Raw genomic sequence first — 21,171 nt, 5'->3', positions numbered from 1 at the left:
TTTTCCACATCATACTCCTTTTGCCAAATCTTTGTCCGCTCACTTAACCTACCTACATCCTTTTGTAGCCTCCTTATGCCTTATTCGCAACATAATTTCCTACCTATCTTTTTGTCATCAGCAAATTGAGCAACCATATCATTGGTCTCTTCATCCAAATAATTTATATAAATTGTTCAGGGTAAACTAATCTTGAAGATGGTACCTCAAACAGCATTCCTAAAAAATGCTCAACAGAAACTTTTACATCCCATGACTGGGCTGACACAGCCTCTGTCTAAGTGCTTCCTAAACATTAGTCCATGTGTTGTTCCTTGTGTCTTAATAAAGCCCGCAGTCTCAAAGTTGGAGAAGATGCTTTATTGTGAATTTGTTCTGTCTTCAGAGCTTAACTTATAGCTACCTCAATGCTGCCTGCCTGTGTCTGTGTCTTGCTACCAGTTCTCCCTTCTGTGAAGTGTGTCCTCACTTCCTGTCCCTCTGTGTTTATAGCTCTCCCGTGCTCCCTCTAGTGTTTGCTCAGTTGTATTGCATCTACATTGATACACAATCACCACAGTCCACAAACCCTTGGGGTGCAGGAAGTTAGGTGAAATATGAAACAGAAGGTGGGAGGGAAAAGTGACCATCAGACATACAGTGCAGATTCCAGCTGTCTTACCTAGGAGGGAGGACACAAAGATAGACAAAGATTCTCTGCAGTGAGAAACAAGCATAACCATCTCACTGATACGTAAGTAAATACTTGTTTTTTTTTCAGTGTTATTCCAAAATCCTTTGCATGCTGCATTACAAATGTTATATAATATTATTATTTCGATTACTGCTCTACATAATATCTTAATTGTCACTTGGTGGTACATGAACTTGGGTATTGCTTCAAAAAGAGACATGCCATTAAAACTGTCTTGAACTTATCAGGGCCAATGTAAAAATACCAAATTTCAAAGGGAACAAGTTATATAGCATGAAAAATGAGGTCCTGATTGTCATAATATCTACTCATGTATATAACGTGATGCAGACAGGCAGTGATTGAAACACAGGATGACCAATGAAGGCGAAGCTTACCACAGCCCCAGTACTGGTGTTCTTTGACCCAACCAAGGGCACCAAGATACCCACAGACGCTAGCCAGGACGGCATTGGGGCGGTGCTCCTCCAGCGAGACGACTCCTCGTCCTGGGCTCCAGTGGCATATGCCTCCAGGGCCATGACACCGACCGAGCAACGGTATGCCCAGATCAAAAAGGAGTGCTTGGGTCTCCTGACAGGAATAGTCAAGTTTCATGACTACATATACGGCCTGCCGAAGTTCACGGTGGAAACAGACCACAGGCCTCTAGTCCACATAATCCAGAAGGATTTAAATCACGTGACACCTCAGCTGCAGCGAATTCTTCTTCGTCTCCGCCGATATGACTTTGAACTCGTCTACACACCGGGTAAGGAGCTTATCATCGCGGATGCCCTATCCCAGTCCATCACCACACCGTGTGAACAGGGCGACTTCATCTGCCACATAGAGGCACAGGTGCAGTTGTGTGCTAGCAACCTACCAGCCACTGACGAAGCTGTGGTCCAAATACGTGAAGAAACTGCCAAGGATCCTCTATTGCAGCGCGTGATACAACACCTCGCCTATGGCTGGCAAAAAGGGCAATGTCCCCAGTTCTTTAATGTTAAGGACGAGTTAACGGTCATTGAAGGAATCCTTCTTAAACTGGATAGGATCGTCATTCCTCAAAGCATGTGAGCTATGGTGCTCGGACAGATCCATGAGATCGAAAAATGTCGACGCAGAGCTCAGGAGGTGGTTTATTGGCCGGGCATCAACCAGTACATTGCCTACACGGTCCTCAACTGCCCAACCTGCCAGAAGTTTCAACTGGCTCAGCCCAAGGAAACACTGCAAGAGCACGAGATTGTGACCTCTCCGTGGTCTAAAGTGGGGGTAGACCTCTTTCATGCCAATGGGCGTGACTACGTGCTCTTGGTCAACTACTTCTCCAGTTACCCGGAAGTGGTGAAATTGTCGGACCTCACGTCCAGGTCCGTCATCAAAGCCTGCAAAGAGACGTTTGCCAGGCATGGGATACCACTCACAGTAATGAGTGACAACGGACCATGTTTCTACAGCCAGGCATGGTCCGATTTTGCACGATCCTACAACTTCAGACGCGTCACCTCCAGACCCCATTACCCGCAATCAAACGGGAAGGCTGCAGAAGGGGTCCATATTGTCAAGCGGTTGTTGTGAAAGGCTGCAGACTCAGCCTCCGATTTCAACTTGGCGCCGCTGGCTTACAGGGCAACCCCTCTGTCGACAGGTTTGTCTCCGGCGCAGATGCTCATCAACCGCAACCTGAGGACGACTGTTCCAGCCATCCATATTCCAGACCTTGACCACCTCACGGTGCTACAAAAAGTGCAGCGGTCCCCGGGTGATCAGGAGGAGGGAATTGGGAGACTCCCGTTTAAGAGGGCAGTGAAGAGTTTCAGATACCTGGGGGTGCAGGTGGCCAGGAGTTGGAGGACTCTCCATAAGCTTAATTTTACCAGGCTGGTGGAGCAGATGGAGGAGGAATTTAGAAGGTGGGACATGGTGCCGCTATCGTTGGCGGGTAGAGTGCAGTCCGTCAAAATGACGGTTCTCCCAAGGTTCTTGTTCCTTTTTCAGTGTTTGCCCATCTTTATCCCTAGGGCCTTTTTTAGAAGGGTTACGAGCAGCATCATGAGCTTTGTTTGGGCGCATGGGACCCCGAGGATGAAGAGGGTCTTCTTGGAGCGGGGTAGAGATGGGGGGGGACTGGCGTTACCCAATCTCTCGGGGTATTATTGGGCGACCAATGTGTCGATGGTGCGCAAGTGGGTAATGGAGGGGGCAGCATGGAAACGGATGGAGAGGGCGTCCTGTGGAGATACAAGGGGCCCTGGTAACGGCGCCGTGGCCGCTCCCTCCTACGAGGTATACCACGAGTCCGGTGGTGGTGGCTACCCTCAAGATTTGGGGGCAGTGGAGGCGACATAGGGGAGAAGTGGGGGGCTCGATGGAGGCTCCGTTAAGGGGGAACCATAGGTTCGTCCCGGAGAACATTGATGGGGGATTTCAGGGTTGGTACAGAGCGGGCATCAGACAGCTGAGGGACCTGTTTATTGATGGGAGGTTTGCGAGCCTGGGGGAGTTGGAGGAGAAATTTGGGCTCCCCCCGGGGAACATGTTCAGGTATCTGCAGGTCAAGGCATTTGCTAGGCGGCAGGTGGAGGGATTCCCTTCGCTTCCCGCGAGGGGGGTGAGCGACAGGGTGCTTTCAGGGGTCTGGGTCGGAGAGGGGAAGATATCTGATATCTACAAGGTTATGCAGGAGGCGGAGGAGGTGTCAGTAGAGGAGCTGAAAGCTAAGTGGGAGGGGGAACTGGGGGAACAGATCAAAGACGGGACATGGGCTAATGCCCTGGAGAGGGTTAATTCTTCCTCCTCGTGTGCGCGGCTTAGCCTCATCCAATTCAAGGTGCTGCACCGGGCCCACATGACTGGGACAAGGATGAGTAGGTTCTTTGGGGGTGAAGACAGGTGTGTCAGGTGCTCGGGGAGTCCAGCGAACCATGCCCATATGTTCTGGGCATGCCCGGTGCTGGAGGAGTTCTGTCGAGGACAGTGTCGAGGGTGGTGGGATCCAGGGTCAAGCCAGGATGGGGACTCGCGATTTTTGGGGTTGGGGTGGAGCCGGGAGTGCAGGAGGCGAAAGAGGCCGGTGTGCTGGCCTTTGCATCCCTAGTAGCCCGGCGGAGGATCTTGCTTCAATGGAAGGATGCGAGACCCCCAAGCGTGGAGGCCTGGATCAATGACATGGCGGGTTTCATTAAGCTAGAGAAGATCAAATTTGCCCTGAGAGGGTCGGTACAAGGGTTCTTTAGGCGGTGGCAAACTTTTCTCGACTTTCTGGCTCAACGATAGGGTACGGGGACAGTAGCAGCAGCAACCCGGGGGGGGGGGGGGGAGGGAAAAGGTGGGGGGGGGGGATGTGATACATGCGTCAATACGGTCTGGGGGTGGTACGGTTATTATGGGTTATTTTGTTGCATTTCATTGTTTGTCGTTATGTTTTATATTTTCTGTAAAAAATTCCAATAAAAATTATATTTAAAAAAAAAGTGCAGCGGTCCAGGGACCAGCAGAAGATCGCGTATGATGCTCATGCCACTGATCTGCCTACGCTGCCTCCAGCAGATGTTGTTTGCGTCCAGTTGCCTGAGGGAGGTTGGTCAGCCCCAACTGTTGTTGTCAGAAAGGCCGCCCCAAGGTCTTTCATTGTTCAAATGGCTGATGGCTCCATTCTCCGGTGCAACAGGAGGGCGGAGAGTTCCCTTCCCACCGCCTAACCGCATTGCCGGTATCATGCCTCCTCTGACGTCTCCTGCCACGAGGCCACCGATCTGCCTGCGATCCCGCCTGTCCACGACACCGCCGCAATGCCAGCAATCCCGCCTGTCCAAGTGCCGGCGTCTCCTGCTCCACCTCCGCGGCGATCGACCAGAATTCGGCGCCCGCCTCAAAGACTAAATCTATAGACTCTACTCTTGTAAATTTTGTTCAGTTTGCTCTGTATCTGCATGATAGACACCTTCCCATGTACATAAATTTGTTAACTCACCACTTGTACATAGTCCGGCATGTATAATACCTCCACGTTCCAAAATTTTTTTTTTAAATGGGGAATGTCATAATATCCACTCATGTATATAATGAGATGCAGACAGGCAGTGATTGACACACAGGATGACCAATGAATACACAACACAGAACAACCAATCACCAGACAGGACACCACCACTATAAAGCCCACAGGCCATTAAGACTCTCCCTCTCTCAGAACCCAGCTACTGAGACAGTCAGAGTGCACAAGTTAGTGAGCACTATTACCATGCGGTAGCTAGTAAGTCTGGTCAAGCCAGTAAGCGGTCATTAGTTGGATTAGTAGAGTGTCAACCCACAGCTGAACATGTACAGCAGTCCACTAGTTAAATAAAACAGTGTTGGATCATCTCCTGTGTCAGACGTTTGTTTCTAGCTTCCCTGCATCCAGTTGCAGTCAACGTCGAACCAACCTGCCCAACACATCACTGATTGGTTGGCACGATGATTCTGATTGGTTGAGATGTTGCCATGGTTATTTATTCAAAAAAGTGCAACGTCTGGACTTATTCCTTTTGCCTGCAGGCAACATGTCCTGTATATGAACAGCACATTCCTTCGGCCGTTTACAATAGGCAGAATTTTTTAAATTTTAAAATACCTATTTCTTTTTTTTCCAATTAAGAGGCAATTTAGCGTAGCCAATTCACCTACCCTGCACATCTTTGGGTTGTGGGGTTGAGACCCACGCGGACACGGGGAGAACGTGCATACAATAGGCAGAATATTAATTGTACCTGCCAACCTGTGTTGGCAAAACTCAGAAGATAATGTCTAACGTTAGATGTGATTCTGCAACAGGGCAGGATGAAAAGCTGTCTGTCTCTTTTTTCAGTATTGCTCAATACCTTAATTGAAAGATGATGCAGTATTGTATTTGATTTAAAATCTAGGATAGAAGGACTTGTTGCACAATGGGTACCATTGAGGGCAGCACGGGGCTCAGTAGTTAGTCCAAAAGCCATGGAGATGAAGAAATACTGAGAAATCAGACATTGAGCAGCAAAGCCAGCTGAGCAGGCAGACAGAGGATTAATGTCCAAATATTTATTTAAAAGCATGAAAATTCAAATTCACTTGTTTCAAATTCAAAATGCATTTCAAAGTATGTGGCACGGTGGCACAAGGCCTCACGGCGCCATAGACCTGGGTTTGATTCCGACCTCGGGTTATTTTGGGCAGCACTGTAGCACAAGTGGATAGCACTGTGGCTTCACAGCTGTTGGGTCCCAGGTTCGATTCCCGGCTTGGGTCACTGTCTGTGCGGAGTCTGCACGTTCTCCCCGTGTCTGCGTGGGTTTCCTTCGGGTTCTCCGGTTTCCTCCCACAGTCCAAAGACATGTAGGTTAGGTGGTTTGGCCATAATAAATTGCCCTTAGTGACAAAGAAAGGTTAGGAGGGGTTATTGGGTTACCGGGATAGGTGGAAGTGAGGGCTTAAGTGGGTAGGTGCAGACTCAATGGGCTGACTGGCCTCCTTCTGCACTGTATGTTCTATGACATTAAATGTAGCGATGCACAGGCTGGGTGAATTGGCCATGCTAAATTGTCCCTTAGGGCGGAATTCTCCGCTCCCCCCGCCAGGTGGGAGAATCGCGGGAGGGGCGGGCAACTCATGACACGCCCCCCTGGCGCCCCCCGCGATTCTCCCACCCCCCGCTCGGAAACATCGCCGCTCTCTGTTTTTCACGGCGACCGCCGATTCTCCGGCCCGGATGGACCGAGCGGCCTGCCGTTCCCGACCGATTCATGACGGTTCATGACCGGTTCATGCCGTCGTGAACATGGTCGCCAAAGTGCCGTTTGAAGCTTGTGAGGGGCATAGAGGGGAGTGAGCACCACGGCCGTGCTCGGGAGGGGACTTGCCCGCGATCAGTGCCCACCGATCGTTGGCCGGCGTCTCACAGCGACGCACTCTTTCCCCTCCGCCGCCCCGCAAGATCAAGCCATCACGTCTTGCGGGGCAGCGGAGGGGAAGATGGCAACCACGCATGCGCGGGTTGGAGCTATCAGCCGTCGTGACGTCAGCCGCGCATGCGCGGGTTGGAGCCGGCCAACCTGCGCATGCGCGGTTGACGTCACATAGGCGCCGCCGTCGTGCCATTCTCGGCGCAAGCGTCAAGGCCCGGCGGCCAAGAGTTACGGAGCGCCACTCCTAGCCCCCTGGGTGGGGGTGAATAAGGTGAGAGGAGCAACCTCCGAGGCCGTCGTGAAACTCGGCCGAGTTCACGACGCCCTTCCCGATTTTTCGCGGGAGCGGAGAATTCCGCCCTTAGTGTCCAGAGGATGGATGGGGTTACATGGAAACGGTGGGGGATTGGGCCTAGGGCGGGTGGTCTTTCAAAAGGTCGATGTCGACTCAATGGGCCAAATGGGATTCTATGATTCCTGACTCTCAGCCAGAAACTCTGGATTCGGGTCTCATTCCACGGTTTGATGGATGAGGAAGGTGCATTTGTAATGTAGCCAAACAGGCCAATGTGTGAACCTGCAACTCCTTCCATTACATTCCAATGGCAGCTGACAGTAGTGAGAGAGTTTCTTTGTCAGCCTTGTGATGGAAAGAATGTCAGAGCCTCTAGCATCACTAGCCATAGCTCCAGACTACAACATGCATGTGAAAAGTTCATGCTGCCGCAGTAATTTAGATCCCTAAGTGAACTGTAACACCATCAATAAACTTTGGGTTATGATTGACCTGAGGTGGAGTTAGAGACAAGAAATCAAGTCACAGGTATGGTAGAGGGACACAGCTTGGTTCAGGAGCCATAAATAAGTTACCCACCCAAAAAAAAATCATTATTTTTGTGAGATCTTGGATGATAATAAATGTACAGCTTGAGCAGCTCAAATGACAGTCACCATTTATTGATTCCATTACTAGACATAGTAATATACTATACTTACTACTTAATTCCATCTGCAGATAGGTTTTCCGTTCCAAAGGTTACGTCCCTATTTCCTAATGGTTAAAAATAGGTAAATAAAGAATAATATTTTAAAATTTAACTTGGTAAAAGGCCATAGTTACAGTTGTCAAGTTGACTATCAGATGGCTTTGCATACTTTCATCCATAGCAATATAGACTCGCCATTCAACAGACCTGCAAGTTCACCACTAACCCACTCATCATTAATTTCAAGGTTCAAAGCCTCCCACTCTCTCAGGCCCTGCTTCACACACTCCCATTCCTTGCATTTTCACTATCCTGCGTCCTCATAGCTTCACATTATAAATCCAAAACACCTAAGTCATCAGTTGCCCACCACTTTCTAGACCACACATGGGTGTACCACTTTCAGAAAGAATAATCTATACCACAGTCTCGTAACCAGCAGCTCAACAGTATATTTATTAATATTTTGAATGTAACATTGCAATCTATCATTATACAACATTATACAATTACTTTAAGTATCCTGTAATTGTCCAGAATGACAGGTTTGATACAGGCACAATACAACTAGAAACAACCTGGCGCTACAGAAAATATCAAGCACACAACAGATTGAATTACATTGCAGATGTAATTCAATCTGTGGGTTTCCTCCAGGAGCTCCGGTTTCCTCCCACGATTCCTGAAAGATGTGCTGTTAAGCGAATTGGACATTCTGAATTCTCCCTCTGTGTACCCGAACAGGCGCCGGAATGTGGTGACTAGGGGCTTTTCACAGTAACTGCATTGCAGTGTTAATAACTACTTGTGACAATAAAGATTATTATTATTATTAAATCATTGCACAGGGCTACGTTTTCAGTGTCTGGTCACAATAGATTGATTAATTCAATAGAATCCATACAGTGCAGATGGAGGTCATTTGGCCCATCAATTCTACACTGAACTTCTGAAAGAGCACCCCACTTAAGCCCACATCCCCACCCTATCTAACCTGCATATCTTTGGACACTATGGGGCAATTTAACATGGCCAATCCACTTTATCTGCACATCGTTGGACTTTGGGAGGAAACTGGAGCACCCAGAGGAAACCCACGCTGACACAGGGAGAGCGTGTAAACTCCACACCCAAGGCCGGAATTGAACCTGGGTCCCGAGCGTTGAGGCAGCAGGGCTAACCACTGTGCCACCGTGCCACATGCCTTGAAATGAATTTAGAATTTGAAACAAATGAATTTGAATTCTTGTGCTTTTAAATAAATATTTCAACATTAATCCTCTGACTGTCTGCTCAGCTGACTTTGCTGCTCTATCTCTGATTTCTTGCTCTGATTTCTTCATCTTCATGACTTTGTGTTGTCAAGGCAGCCTGAGGGGGGAAAGGAGGGGAGAAAGAGGGGATCATTCAGATCAATAACCCCATGGGGGAGAGTCCTGTTGTTTCTGTGGAGGGAACATTGAGAGTTCTTCATCAACTACTCCTGAGTAGCCAATTGTAAAGTCAGAAGACCGTGAGTCTGCGATTCTGGATGGGAGTGACAAGAAAACAAACATATTGGGAGCCTAATTTGTTTTTGGTCATATGTGCAAATGGATGCTGATAAATCAATAATCCATTATACAGCACATCCGATTGCCATTTCCTCTGGAATAATTGACAATCTAAATTTAAATGAACAGTTTTATCTCTTACTTCCTCATGACTCTGTGGTTTTCTCTTGATTTTCTTTCCTGTTACCCATCCCTCCCTTGCATTTGTGTGATGTCTGCTTCAAAATTATCAGTGTGGTTAATAAATCAGGGCTGCTGTGTATTTTCAAAATGCATTTGCACCGCGCTCCTGTCCTTTTTAAGATTGTTTACACCCAGCACCATGGGAGTATATTTTATTTATTTATTTATTTTTTTTAAAATAATTTTTATTGAAAGAGTTTTTCCATACAAACATTTACCCCTACTAATTTTTAAATTATTTACAACACAATCCCTCTAGGCAAATGTCCCTCCCTCGCCCGCCCTCTCGCGCGCACCAGTCCTCCCCCCCCCCCCCCCCAGGCAACCTTAACAAACAAGGCAGCCTACAGTTTCAGACATGAGCAGCGAGCAGACTTGCCCGCGTTACAGTCGTGCATGTCCCCCCACGACCCTTGTTGCCCCCCCCTCCCCTCCCCCCCCCCTCCCCTCCCCCCCCCCCTCCCCCCCCCTCCCCCCCCCCCCCCCCCCCCCCCCCCCCCCCCGGGTTGCTGCTGCCACGACCCCGAACGTCTATCTCTGATCTAAAAAGTCAAGGAAAGGTTGCCACCGCCTGGAGAATCCCTGTACCGACCCTCTCAGGGCAAATTTGATCCTTTCTAGCTGAATATAGCTAGCCATATCGTTAATCCAAGTTTCAACGCTTGGATGCCTCGCGTCCTTCCATTGAATTAATATCCTTCGTCGAGCCACTAGGGACGCAAAGGCCAGTATTCCGGCCTCCCTAGCCTCCTGTACCCCCGGTTCTACCCCGACCCCAAAGATCGCAAGCCCCCATCCTGGTTTGACCCTGGACCCCACCACCTTCGACACCGTCCTTGCCACCCCCTTCCAGAACCCTTCCAGCACCGGACATGCCCAGAACATATGCACATGGTTCGCTGGGCTTCCCAGACATCTGACACACCTGTCCTCACCCCCAAAGAACCGGCTCATCCTTGTCCCCGTCATGTGCGCTCTATGCAGCACCTTAAATTGAATGAGGCTCAGCCTCGCACACGAGGAGGAAGAATTGACCTTCTCCAGTGCATCCGCCCACGTCCCGTCTTCTATCTGCTCTCCCAGCTCCCCTTCCCACTTGGCTTTCAGCTCCTCCCCTGATGCTTCTTCCGCCTCCTGCATTATCTTGTAGATGTCTGATATCTTCCCCCCTCCGACCCAGACCCCCGAGAGCACCCTATCACTCGCCCCCTTACTGGGGAGCAGAGTATATTTTATTAATTGTAACTGGGAAAATTATATTTTCCAGTTAAACTTCAAGGGCGGCATGGTGTCATAGTGGTTAGCACTGCTGCCTCACAGCTCCAGGGCCGCAGGTTAAATTCCAGTCTCGGGTTACTGTCTGCGTGGAGTTTGCACTTTCTCCCCGTGTCTGCGTGGGTTTTCTCCGGGTGCTCTGGTTTCCTCCCACAGTCCAATGATATGTGGGTTTGGTGGATTGGTCATGCTAAATTGCCCATTATTGTCCAAAAGTTTGGGTCCGGTCATTGGGTTATGTGGGCTTAAGTGGGGTGCTCTTTCCAAGGGCCAGTGCAGACTTAATCGGCCAAATGGCCTCCTTTTGCAATGTAAATTCTGTGATTTAGGTTCTTCATAAAGAGATCAGTTGATTAATTTAACAACTTATATTTGTAGTGTTAAAATGAATGTGCTGCTGCGATTCCTGTTTATTTTTCAATGCCTGCAGATTTTTCTGCCAAAGGCATTTTTAGAGAGATTGAAGGGATGATTACCTCGTTCATATGGGGAGGGAAGGTGGCCAGAATTAAAATGGTGCTACTACAGAGAGGAAGGCAGGCAAGGGGTTTGGGTCATCCGAACCTGATGTATTATTACTGGGCGGCGAATGTGGAGAAGGTACGGAGCTTGGTCAGAGGGGTTGACTTCCAATGGGTCAGAATGCAGGAGAGTTTGGGTAGGGGGTCAGGATTGAAGGCGCTAGCAACAGTGCCTCTCCCAACAGCCCTGGGTAGATACTCAGGGAATCCGGTAGTAATAGACTTGTTGAGAATTTAGAGGCAGTTTCGACAGCACTTCAGGTTGGGGGCAGGGTGACGGGAAATGTCGATTCAGGGGTACCATAGATTTGAGCCAGGGAAGTGGGATGGAAACTTTCGGCGATGGGAGGAGAAAGGAATTAGGACACTAAAAGGTTTATTTCTTGGAGGTCATTTTGCGGGATTGAAGAAGCTGGGAGCGAAGTATGGGCTGTAGCAGGGGGACATATTTAGATACATGCAGGTTCGAAACATTTGCCAGAAAGGAGATACAGAGCTTCCCAGTAGAGCCAGCTTCCAAAATGCTGGAGGAGGTGCTGACGACAGGGAGACTGGAGAAGGGGGTAGTATCGGCGGTTTACAGGCCTATTTTGGAGGAGGAGAAGGCGCCGCTAGAAGGGATCAAAGTAAAATGGCAGGAAAAGTTGGGAGAGGATATGGAGGAGGGGTTCTGGTGTGAGGTGCTTCGGAGAGTGAACGCCTCCACCTCGTGTGTGAGGTTGGGGCTGATACAGCTGACGGTGGTGTATAGAGCGCACCTTATAAGGTCAAGGATGAGCTGGCTACTTTGAGGGGGTAGAAGATGTGTGTGAACATTGCCGGGGGGGGCAAGCCACATTCATATGTTTTGGTACGGTCCAAAGCTGGAGGATTGCTGGAAGGAGGTGTTTAGGGTAATCTCCAAAGTTGTGCACGTGAAACTGGACCCAGGCCCTCGGAAGGCCGTATTTGGGGTGTCGGATCACCCGGGGTTGGAAAAGGGTGCGGAGGCAGATGTTGTAGCCTTCGCCTCGTTGACCGCCTGAAGGCGGATTCTGTTAGGGTGGAGGGGGAACCTGCTGGAATTCTTAACACTTTAATACGTCAAATTTGAACTGAGGGGAAGGATGGAGGGGTTCGACAATTCATGGGCCTTATTCATGATACACTTTTGAGAATTGGATCACATCGAACGTGAGGGCTTGGAGGGTTGGGGGGAGGGGGACTGTATGTGTTAATGGTGACTATGGGTGATTCCTGATTCCTTTTTGTCATTTGTTTATGTTAACATGCGGGCCAATGTTTGGGGTTTGGTGGGAGGATGGGATCGTTTTTTTTGATATGGGGATTGACATTACATTCATTACTGATTATTGTTTATTGTTGGGTGTAAATATGGGAGAAAATGTGAAAAATGAGGAGAATAAACTTATATTTATAGTGTGTCTTTCATTAGCAGCAATGTTGTCCGTCAATTGAAAGATGGCAAATGGGGGTTGGGGGGGGGGGGGCAACTGAGACACCACAGATGGGTAGAGTTAGGGGAGGTGACTGAATGTGAGATTGAAGAGCCGCTTGAAGGTAGGGTGGAGAGATTGAGGAAGGATGTGACAAAAAGCAAGCTGGTGAGATTTCATCAATGGTAGGGCAGAGGCGATTAGGATGCCTTCGGAAGACCAGGTGCAGAAAAGCGGGTGGTGCATGTTAGAGTGTAAAGCTGGAGAAGGTTACATAAAGGGTGAAGTGAGGTCATGGGAGGATGGTCAAAAGGATTTTGTGGTCAGTACATTGAGGGATTGGTAAGTAATGGAGGATAATAGAATGGATTGTCAGGAGTTAGTAAGGAGCAGCTGATGAACAATGTAGGTTTGAGTGGTTTGCAGTTTTTGCAACTTGAGAGGTATAGGTTCAGAGTGCGGAGGTGATAGACGCAGAAACGAGGCTTTCAGCAGGTACGTTAGAAGTAGTGGATATTGTAAAGTTCATAATAGGTGATCTTGGTGATATGTGAGCTCTAAATCTCAACACTGGTTTGAACTGAGCACCAATTTTATGAAGTGCCGAGGTTATGCATGGAGTTCAAATGAGATGAGGGACAGAATCAAATATTATAAGACAGCAACTAAGGCATTTTTCAAAACAATTTTACTCTTAAAATGGACATGTTTTAAGGTGAAATATAAACAATGTACAGCACAGTGATACAGTGGTTAGCACTACTACCTCACAGCACCAGGGACCGGGTTTTGATTCTGACCTCGGGTGACTGTGTGTAGTGTGTACGTTCTCCCCGTGTCTGTGTGGCTTTCCTCCCACAGTCCAAAGCTGTGCAGGTTAGGTGGATTGGCCATGCTAGTTTGCCACTTAGGGTGGGGTTGCAGGAATAAGGTGCTCTTTCAAAGGGTCAGTGCAGACTCAATGAGCCAAATGGCCTCCTTCTGCACTGTAAGGATTCTAGGGTTCTAGGATGTCGAGAAGGCTGCTGCAAATTAAAATCGTTGTCAAAGGTATTCAGGAGCTTCTTGTGCCTCAGTCTACACTCCACCTATTTCATAGAGGAACCTGATTGGCTTACATCAATATTTTTTAACGCCTTATGTACTCACTGGTCTTACACAGTTCAAACGCATTAATGAAACAATATTTTGAACCTTCTCCAATGGCAAAGTTGGCAAAGGCACCAGGTAACAGCCGTGCAGGCATAAGGGCTTCAGGTTAGGGTCATAGAGGGACTGTCATTGGTCTGGACAAGCATGGCTCAGAAGATTAGAAAGAACACTCAATCATGGGCCTCAGGCCTGATTGCTATTCAGTGGCCCTGTATGGGAAGCATATACATCCATAGCTGCAAATGTTAAACCTTACTTCATTTTCCAATGCCAATGTTTTAATAGCTTGTCAACATTAACTACCCAGATTAAGAAATGAAAAGACAAGTTATCAAAGGGTGCTCCATACCCATGGATTCGTAAGCCAATCACAGTGGACTTTTCAGGAAGGAAGAAGACAACAGCTTAGGAACACTCAAGTCCTTTTTAAAACACACAACTAATAGCAAAACGTTTCCCCAAGAATCTTAGCCCATTTCAAAGACAAGTAAGTATTTGATATGATTTGCTTATGCCCCCAAGACCAAAGGTTTGGGTAGATCATCAAAAGTACCCATCTTTCTCCTTGCTTGCTGGCCTGCCTACCTTTCCATCCCTGCCTCTCTATGTGATCGTCCCTGCCACTGTCTCTCTCTCTGCAAATGTTAATCCTTACTTCACTTTCCAATGTCAATCAGCCTGATGCGTGGTGCATTTCTGACTTTAAAATTTTTTTTTGAGTTTCTTCATTTTCTTGCCCTGTTGAGCATTATTTTGTTCCATGGGATTCTTGGCTTTCAAATACTGTTTCTTTAAAAAAGATTGTTCATTCCAAAGTTTACTCTTACCATCCTCTTCATCTATAGTGGAGTTACTGTCGAGTTGCTCATTCTCAGATGCACTAAAGGATGATGCATTTTCACTGATGCGTAGCTGGGGCGACCATCTGCCAACGTTTAATGTACTCCACCCTTTAGATAGAAGCAAACCACCTTCTCCATGCTGGTGTTTTAGAGACCGCCCTTTCAGTATAGGTACAGAGGAAACACTCTCCTTTGGCTGCTCGGTGGGTGCTGACTTCCTTGGCCGGGGCCATATCCGTCCAAAAATGTTAACAGTCTTTTGTTTTGCCCGATGGTGAGCTAATTTCTGCTCTTTACTACTGACATTCTCCTCTTCTGGTAAAGATTTCATGTTGCTGTTCTCCTGTCAGAAAGCAAAAATTGATGAAGTGAGTAACAGTAACCAGGGTCGGGGTTAAATCAAGTGATGGACAAGAGGTATCATGGAAAAAAAGGGAGGTGGAGGGATGGGGAGGACAGAACGAAAATGGGGAGTTTGAAAATATGACAAGGGGAATAATGCAGGGCATCCAAAACACTACTTGACAAAACAGAAGTCAGTCTGCTCCTTAAGCAGAATTTCCCTCTACTTCTTTTGGTGGAAGAAATATGTCACAGTACTGGGCAAGTGCATGGCTGGGTTGTAAGTTAACATTTTATGGGCACTATGATTGCCCATGGAGTCCCAAAATGACCTCTGTAATGCAAGAGAACATAAGTGGGGCAAATGGTACTGAATGCCATATTGGTTCAGTGGACTGCCGGCACAGCAAGCAGTCAGGAAGGCAAATTGCACGTGCAAGAGGATTTGAGTCCAGGAACAAAAACGTCTTACTGCAAGTTTACGGGGGCTTGGTGAGACAGTACCTGGAGTATTGTGTGAAGCTTTGGGCGCAATTCAACTAATTTGGAGCAAAGTCCCATAGCGAGCGCGTTTAGCCGCGTGTTTCCCAGCGCTCGCAGCGGCAAGAAACACATGGCTATACAACACAAGTTGCAGTGTATAAGGGGCCTCAGCAGTAAATGCGCAGCTGAGGCCACACATCGCCCTGATTAGTACACTGGGGAAATCAGTTCGCCAGAACTCTCAAGTGTAGCGAGAGATCGGGACGCCAATTTTGAATGACGTCCCGACCCTCCCAACCCAAATGCAGTATGGAAGGGTCCCCAGCTCTCCCCAGGGCACACCCAGCCCCATTGAGTGTGTGCAAAAAAGTGCCAGCTTGGCATCCTGGTAGTGCCCATGCCAGCTGGCAGTGCTACTTGGGCATCATGGCAGTGCCAGGGTGGTACCCAGGTGGCACCAGCAGTGCCAGGCCACTATTGGTGGCAGGGCATCAACCTGTATGCAGAGAGGGGCCTCTGATCCCCTGGGAGACCACCACGAGTGTCATTCCATCTGTTCCCCATTTGTGGAAACCAGTGTCAAACAGTGCTCGCCCAAAGTTTCCAAGGCAAAGGGGATGAATCCCAAAGCCTCAGGTACCTTGGGAATCTGCACATTAGAGTGAGACTAGGTATCTCACTCTAATATGCAGATTTGCCAAATAGTGATCCCGCCCAGAATCGGCGGACTTTACATTGCAACATCTCATGAGATTGTGTTGGATTTTACGAGGTGTTGTAAGCCGGGTAGATCCAGGAATGGGGGGCGCGATTCTCCGATCCCCACGGCGGGTGGGTGAATCGTGGGAGGACCGCTCTGGCACCCCCGCGATTCTCGCACCCCCGCGGTGCCCACCGATCATCGGGCCGGCGTCTCTAAGAGACGAACTCTTTTCCCTCCGCCACCCCGCAAGATCAAGCCGCCACATCTTGAAGGCAGTGGAGGGGAAGACGGCAACTGCGCATGCGCGGGTTGGAGCTGGCCAACCTGCGCATGCACGCCTGACGTCACTTAGGCGCCGCCGGCCGCGTCATTCTCAGCACACCGCTTTGACGCAAGCAACACTCCGGGTTTCACTCCGGCATCGGCCGTTGCGGAGAATCGCACCCGGGGTCTCCCGGCTTTTATCGGCCTTGCTGACTGTGCCGCACTGCTTTTAGAGTGCAGCGTGCCCCTTGGATCGTGCCTTTGGTCTCCTTACTTAAAAAAGGATATATTTGCTGGAGAGAGAGTGCAGCGAACTTTCACCAGACTGATTCCTGGGATGGCAGGATTGTTGAGATGGGGTCAAGTGGGTCTGTATTCACTGAAAATTAGAAGAATGAGAGGGGATCTAATCGAAACGTATGCAATTCTGACAGAGCTGGACAGACTGGATACAGGGATATTGTTTCCTCTGTTTGGAGGGTCTAGAACAGGGGACAGCGGGTCACAGTCCCAGGATACAGGGTAGGCCATTTCGGACTGAGATGAGGAGAAGTTTCTTCACTCAAGGGGTGGCGAACCTGTGGAATTCTCTATCTCAGTAGGCTGTGGAGGCCAAATCACTGAATATATTTAAGAAGGAAATGGATAGATTTCTAGATTTGAAAGGTGTTAAGGGGAGAGCATTGGAGTATGGTATTGACATAGCGGGTCAGCCATGATCATACTGAATACAGAGCAGACGTGAAGAGGCGAATGGTACTATTTTGTAACTCAACTAGCCAATGGCCACTAAGACCAATTGTTGGAGGTCATCTGGATATTCCAGTCACCTGCAAGTGGCAAGCTTAGAAGCACAGCTGGCAGCATGGTAGCACTGTGATTAGCACTGTTGCTTCAGAGCTCCAGGGGTACAGGTTTGATTCCCGGCTTGGGTCGCTGCCTGTGTGGAGTCTGCACGTTCTTTCTGTGTCTGTGTGGGTTTCCTCCGGGTGCTCCGGTTTCCTACCACAACTCCCAAAAGACGTGCTGCTGGGTGAATTGGACATTCTGATTTCTCCCTCCGTGTACCCAAACAGGCACAGGAGTGTGGTGACTAGGGGATGTTCGCAGTAACTTCATTGCAGTGTTAATGTAAGCCTACCTGTGACAATAAAGATTATTATTATATTATTATTATTATATGTTGATTTATTTTCTCTTGTCCCAGGGTCATTTTCCTCTGAGCAGACTTTCACCTGATCCACCATGTTGCCCCAGAATTTATAGGGCTTTCTTTTTTAGTGTTCGAGGCTGGTGAGGGGGGAGCAGGGAATGGGTGGAGCTGGACCTGTAAATGCTTCGACACAGGTCAAATGTCCCAATACAGCTTTACTCCCACTTCCTTTTTCTGGAGGGAGACTTAGTGTTGAGGCCCCTGTATGAAGGGGCCCAGAAAGACATGGAGATGTGGACGCCTGTCAGCCACAGATCCACATGGGTCCCTGAGCCACAACTAAGGTTGAAAAGCAAGTAAAGCTTCACAGAATTTAATCTCCTGCCATGTTGATCAGAATCCCAGAACTCTGACAGCACAGCAGGAGGTCATTTAAAATCATAGATCCAGTGTTTCTGTGCAGGCTCTCCAAATAAGAAATTCAATTAAAGCCACTTCTCTACATTCTCCCTTAACCCTGCACATTCTTCCTTTTCAGATAATAATAGGTTTTCCTCCATAATGTCTCGATTGAACCTTCCACACTTACACTCTCAGGCAGTGCATGCCAGATCTTAACCATTCGCTTTATGAAAACGTTTCTCCTCATGTCTCCACTGCAGCGGTCGTCTGGCTGCTTCTTGGAGGCCCGCCTTGCCGCTGTAGATTCGAGGCCTGCGCCTCTACTCAAATTTGCTACCTCTTCCACTGACGCTAGGCCAAACCAGAGAGCAACCCTGCTCCAGGCCAAGCTAATGGCCCAGGGCCGACAATCAAAGGGCTCCTAGGCCTGGACAGTGGAAGTGCACATCAGATGTCCTGTTCACAATCAGCACAGGGCTAGCAGGGCACCCGAACATCTGTTATACTTACAAAAGGCTGACCTGATATTTCACAAAGTCTGTGACATGTTACGCCTATACTTCTGAAAGAAGAATTGTTTCCTAAATTGCCAATATGCAGCACGTTTACAAACCAACCTGTTTTTCGAACTCATTATTAGCTGCGCCGTCCACATTTTCAGTATCTGTTTGTTTATTGGTGGCTTGAGACTTCTGCTGTGATAGGACCTGTTCGTATGTCTCATTACTGAAATAGCAACTCTGTTTGAACTGTTGGCAGCACACAACCTGCTTTTCCTTTTCATTCTCCTCGTAGCGTAGAGCAGCACCCAGGGCTTGTGATGATGCCTCATAATATTTTGTATGCTTGTATTTTGACTTGAGCTTCTGCATGGTAAGAAATGGGTGCTTTATGGCTACATTTGGGGCAAGGCGTTGCCCAGGATCAAAGGTAAGAATTTTCTTTATGAGTGACACCATTGTCTGCTGGTCAAACAATTCAGCTTTGAGCTCCCTATCTGGGAACATCGTTTTGCTGTTGTTGATTGTCACAAGCTGGTCAAGTGAATGCATGGGTTTCGTCCTGGTCTCCAATGGCTGCACCATGGTCTCTGCTTGATACTCATCCACTGTTTTCAGCGTCCACTGGTATGTCGAATTGGGTTGACGGGCCTTTTTGAAGAAGTGATGGGTTTTACTGGCGACTTCCAACAGGTGGTCGCTCGGTAGCCCTTGCGTTTCGACAATGTACCTGATCTGGTCATATTCATTGGTACCGGGATAGATGGGCCAACCAAGGTGAAGCTCTGCCATAACACAACCGAGAGACCACATATCCAACTTTTCACAGAAGGGTAATCCGAGCAGAATCTCAGGTGAGCGGTAAAATCTAGATTGGATGTAAGGCCCTGTGGAGATAAAAAAAAAATACTTTCTTTGAACAAATGTAAGAATTAATGAAATTTGAGGAGATGTTATAATAATAAATCTGCAATTGTTCAAGGAATATTTTTTAAATTGTTGGAAAATTGTGCTAGCAATCTGTGGCAGCGTCAAAGTGCCTGATGCTGTTTGGATCAATGAGGGTAACTCAATATCTTGGATATTTGACCAGTGGTCAACAGTGATAATGTCAGTGTCTTGCCTATCGTACCAGTGATAATGTCAGAGCATCTCGGCAATTGCACCAGTGATGGTGTCAATCTGTGAACTGCACTGTAAAGAACCAAGCCCCGTTCAAGAATAAGATTGGGAAAAGTCCCATTTCTTACAAATAGAGCTGTGATGATTTTCTCCACGACCTCACAGTTGCTACAAGAAAGTCATTTCATTAATTTGGAAACACGTGGCCTGCTGCTTACATTACCTGCTGCTAATAGACTCAACATTACCCACAGCACCACAAACTTCACCACAGGAAGCACTAGGAGGCGGGTCCCGAATCCACCCCATTCGGAATGGAAATAAAACCCCGTGCTGTTAGCAACAATCTGACTCATGCCAGTCGTCCAGCCAAATGAGCTAACTGACCCCCCCCCCCCCCCCCCCACAACCACCCCACCTCCCCAGGACTGCGGCAGCAACATACACATTTAATAATAATAATCTTTATTGCCACAAGTAGGCTTACATTAACACTGCAATTAAGTTACTGTGAAAAGCCAAGAGTCGCCACATTCTGGCACCTGTTTGGGTACACAGGGAGAATTCATAATGTCTAAATTACTTAACAAGCATATCTTTCGGGATTTTTGGGAGGAAAATGGAGCGCCCGGAGGAAACCCACACAGACACAGGGAGAACGTGCAGACTCGGCACAGACTGACCCAAGCCAGGAATCGAATCTGGGATCCTGGTACTGTGAAGCAACTGTGCTACCGCATTTACATGCCCATTGTAGTCTGGAACAACGGATAATGATGGTGAAGCCTCTACAATTTTCATTCCAGCTCATTGCTGACCAGGAACTTCCCCTGCTCTTAACCCCTGTCAATGACGTGTGTTGGAAGAATTTACAAGTTGATGCTGAACCTGTTTGGTCATGTTGTGGATGCACCTTCCTTGTTCCTTGTCAATCAAGTCCTGGAGTGGGACTTGAACCCAGAGTTTCTGGCTGAGGGGCAGGGTCACTACCCACTGCGCCACAAGACCTCTCAGAGATATTATGCATCTTGAGTTTTATATTGCTTTGTGTTGAAAATATAAAGTGTCTTCCTGAGTGCTAGCTTTAAAAGGTGGTTACAACGTATAACCAGGGATAAAGAAGCTCTGCCTAAGGCAATGCATCTACTTTTGGATTAGTGCAAAATTTTTCCTTTAAATAAGTTCCGGCACATAAGCAGTTTATAGGTTGATGGCGGTTCTAGTTCCTGTACCAAACTTACAGATACTTCGTTATAAGCTGAGGCGGGAAGATTAATTCAAACTTAAAGAGCTACTACCTGAGGGGCTCTGCTTGTTGATGTCTATCTAAATTTGAATGGTCAGATATTGAAAGTCGAGCAACTCCTGATAACCCTTTCCGTGAAATAAAAATGACAGAATAGAGAAGGAGACATTTTTTTTTAAAGTAGCGAGACCAGGAAATGTTGGTCTTCAGTGAGAGTTGGGTATCTTTGTACCCAAATTACAGACAGTCAATATGCAAGTACAGCAAGCAATTAGGAAGACAAACGGTATGTTAGTCTTTAATGCAAGTTGGGTGGTGCAGAAGAGTAAGGAGGTCTTGCTTTAGTGAGGTTACACCTGTGGTACCATGCCTAAGGAAGGGCATATTTTCCCTGGAGGGGTT

The 21,171-nt window shown here is 48.0% G+C and overlaps 1 protein-coding gene across 1 annotated transcript in view; it reads right to left on the bottom strand.

Moving 5' to 3' along the window:
- LOC119964167 (homeodomain-interacting protein kinase 4-like) overlaps positions 1 to 21,171 on the bottom strand; it is a 44,399-nt gene that overhangs the window by 17,937 nt on the left and 5,291 nt on the right. Inside the window, exons 2-4 of the mRNA XM_038793459.1 lie at positions 18,519 to 19,288; positions 14,540 to 14,897; positions 7,603 to 7,657 (exon numbers count right to left, since the gene is read on the bottom strand). Coding sequence (XP_038649387.1) covers positions 7,603 to 7,657; positions 14,540 to 14,897; positions 18,519 to 19,288 — 1,183 coding nt within the window. The remainder of the gene's footprint in view (positions 1 to 7,602; positions 7,658 to 14,539; positions 14,898 to 18,518; positions 19,289 to 21,171) is intronic.

The sequence above is a fragment of the Scyliorhinus canicula genome, chromosome 4 (genome assembly GCF_902713615.1).
Source record: "Scyliorhinus canicula chromosome 4, sScyCan1.1, whole genome shotgun sequence".
In the NCBI taxonomy this organism is placed as follows: Eukaryota; Metazoa; Chordata; class Chondrichthyes; order Carcharhiniformes; family Scyliorhinidae; genus Scyliorhinus; species Scyliorhinus canicula.
This window is presented reverse-complemented; position numbering and strand designations above follow the sequence as displayed.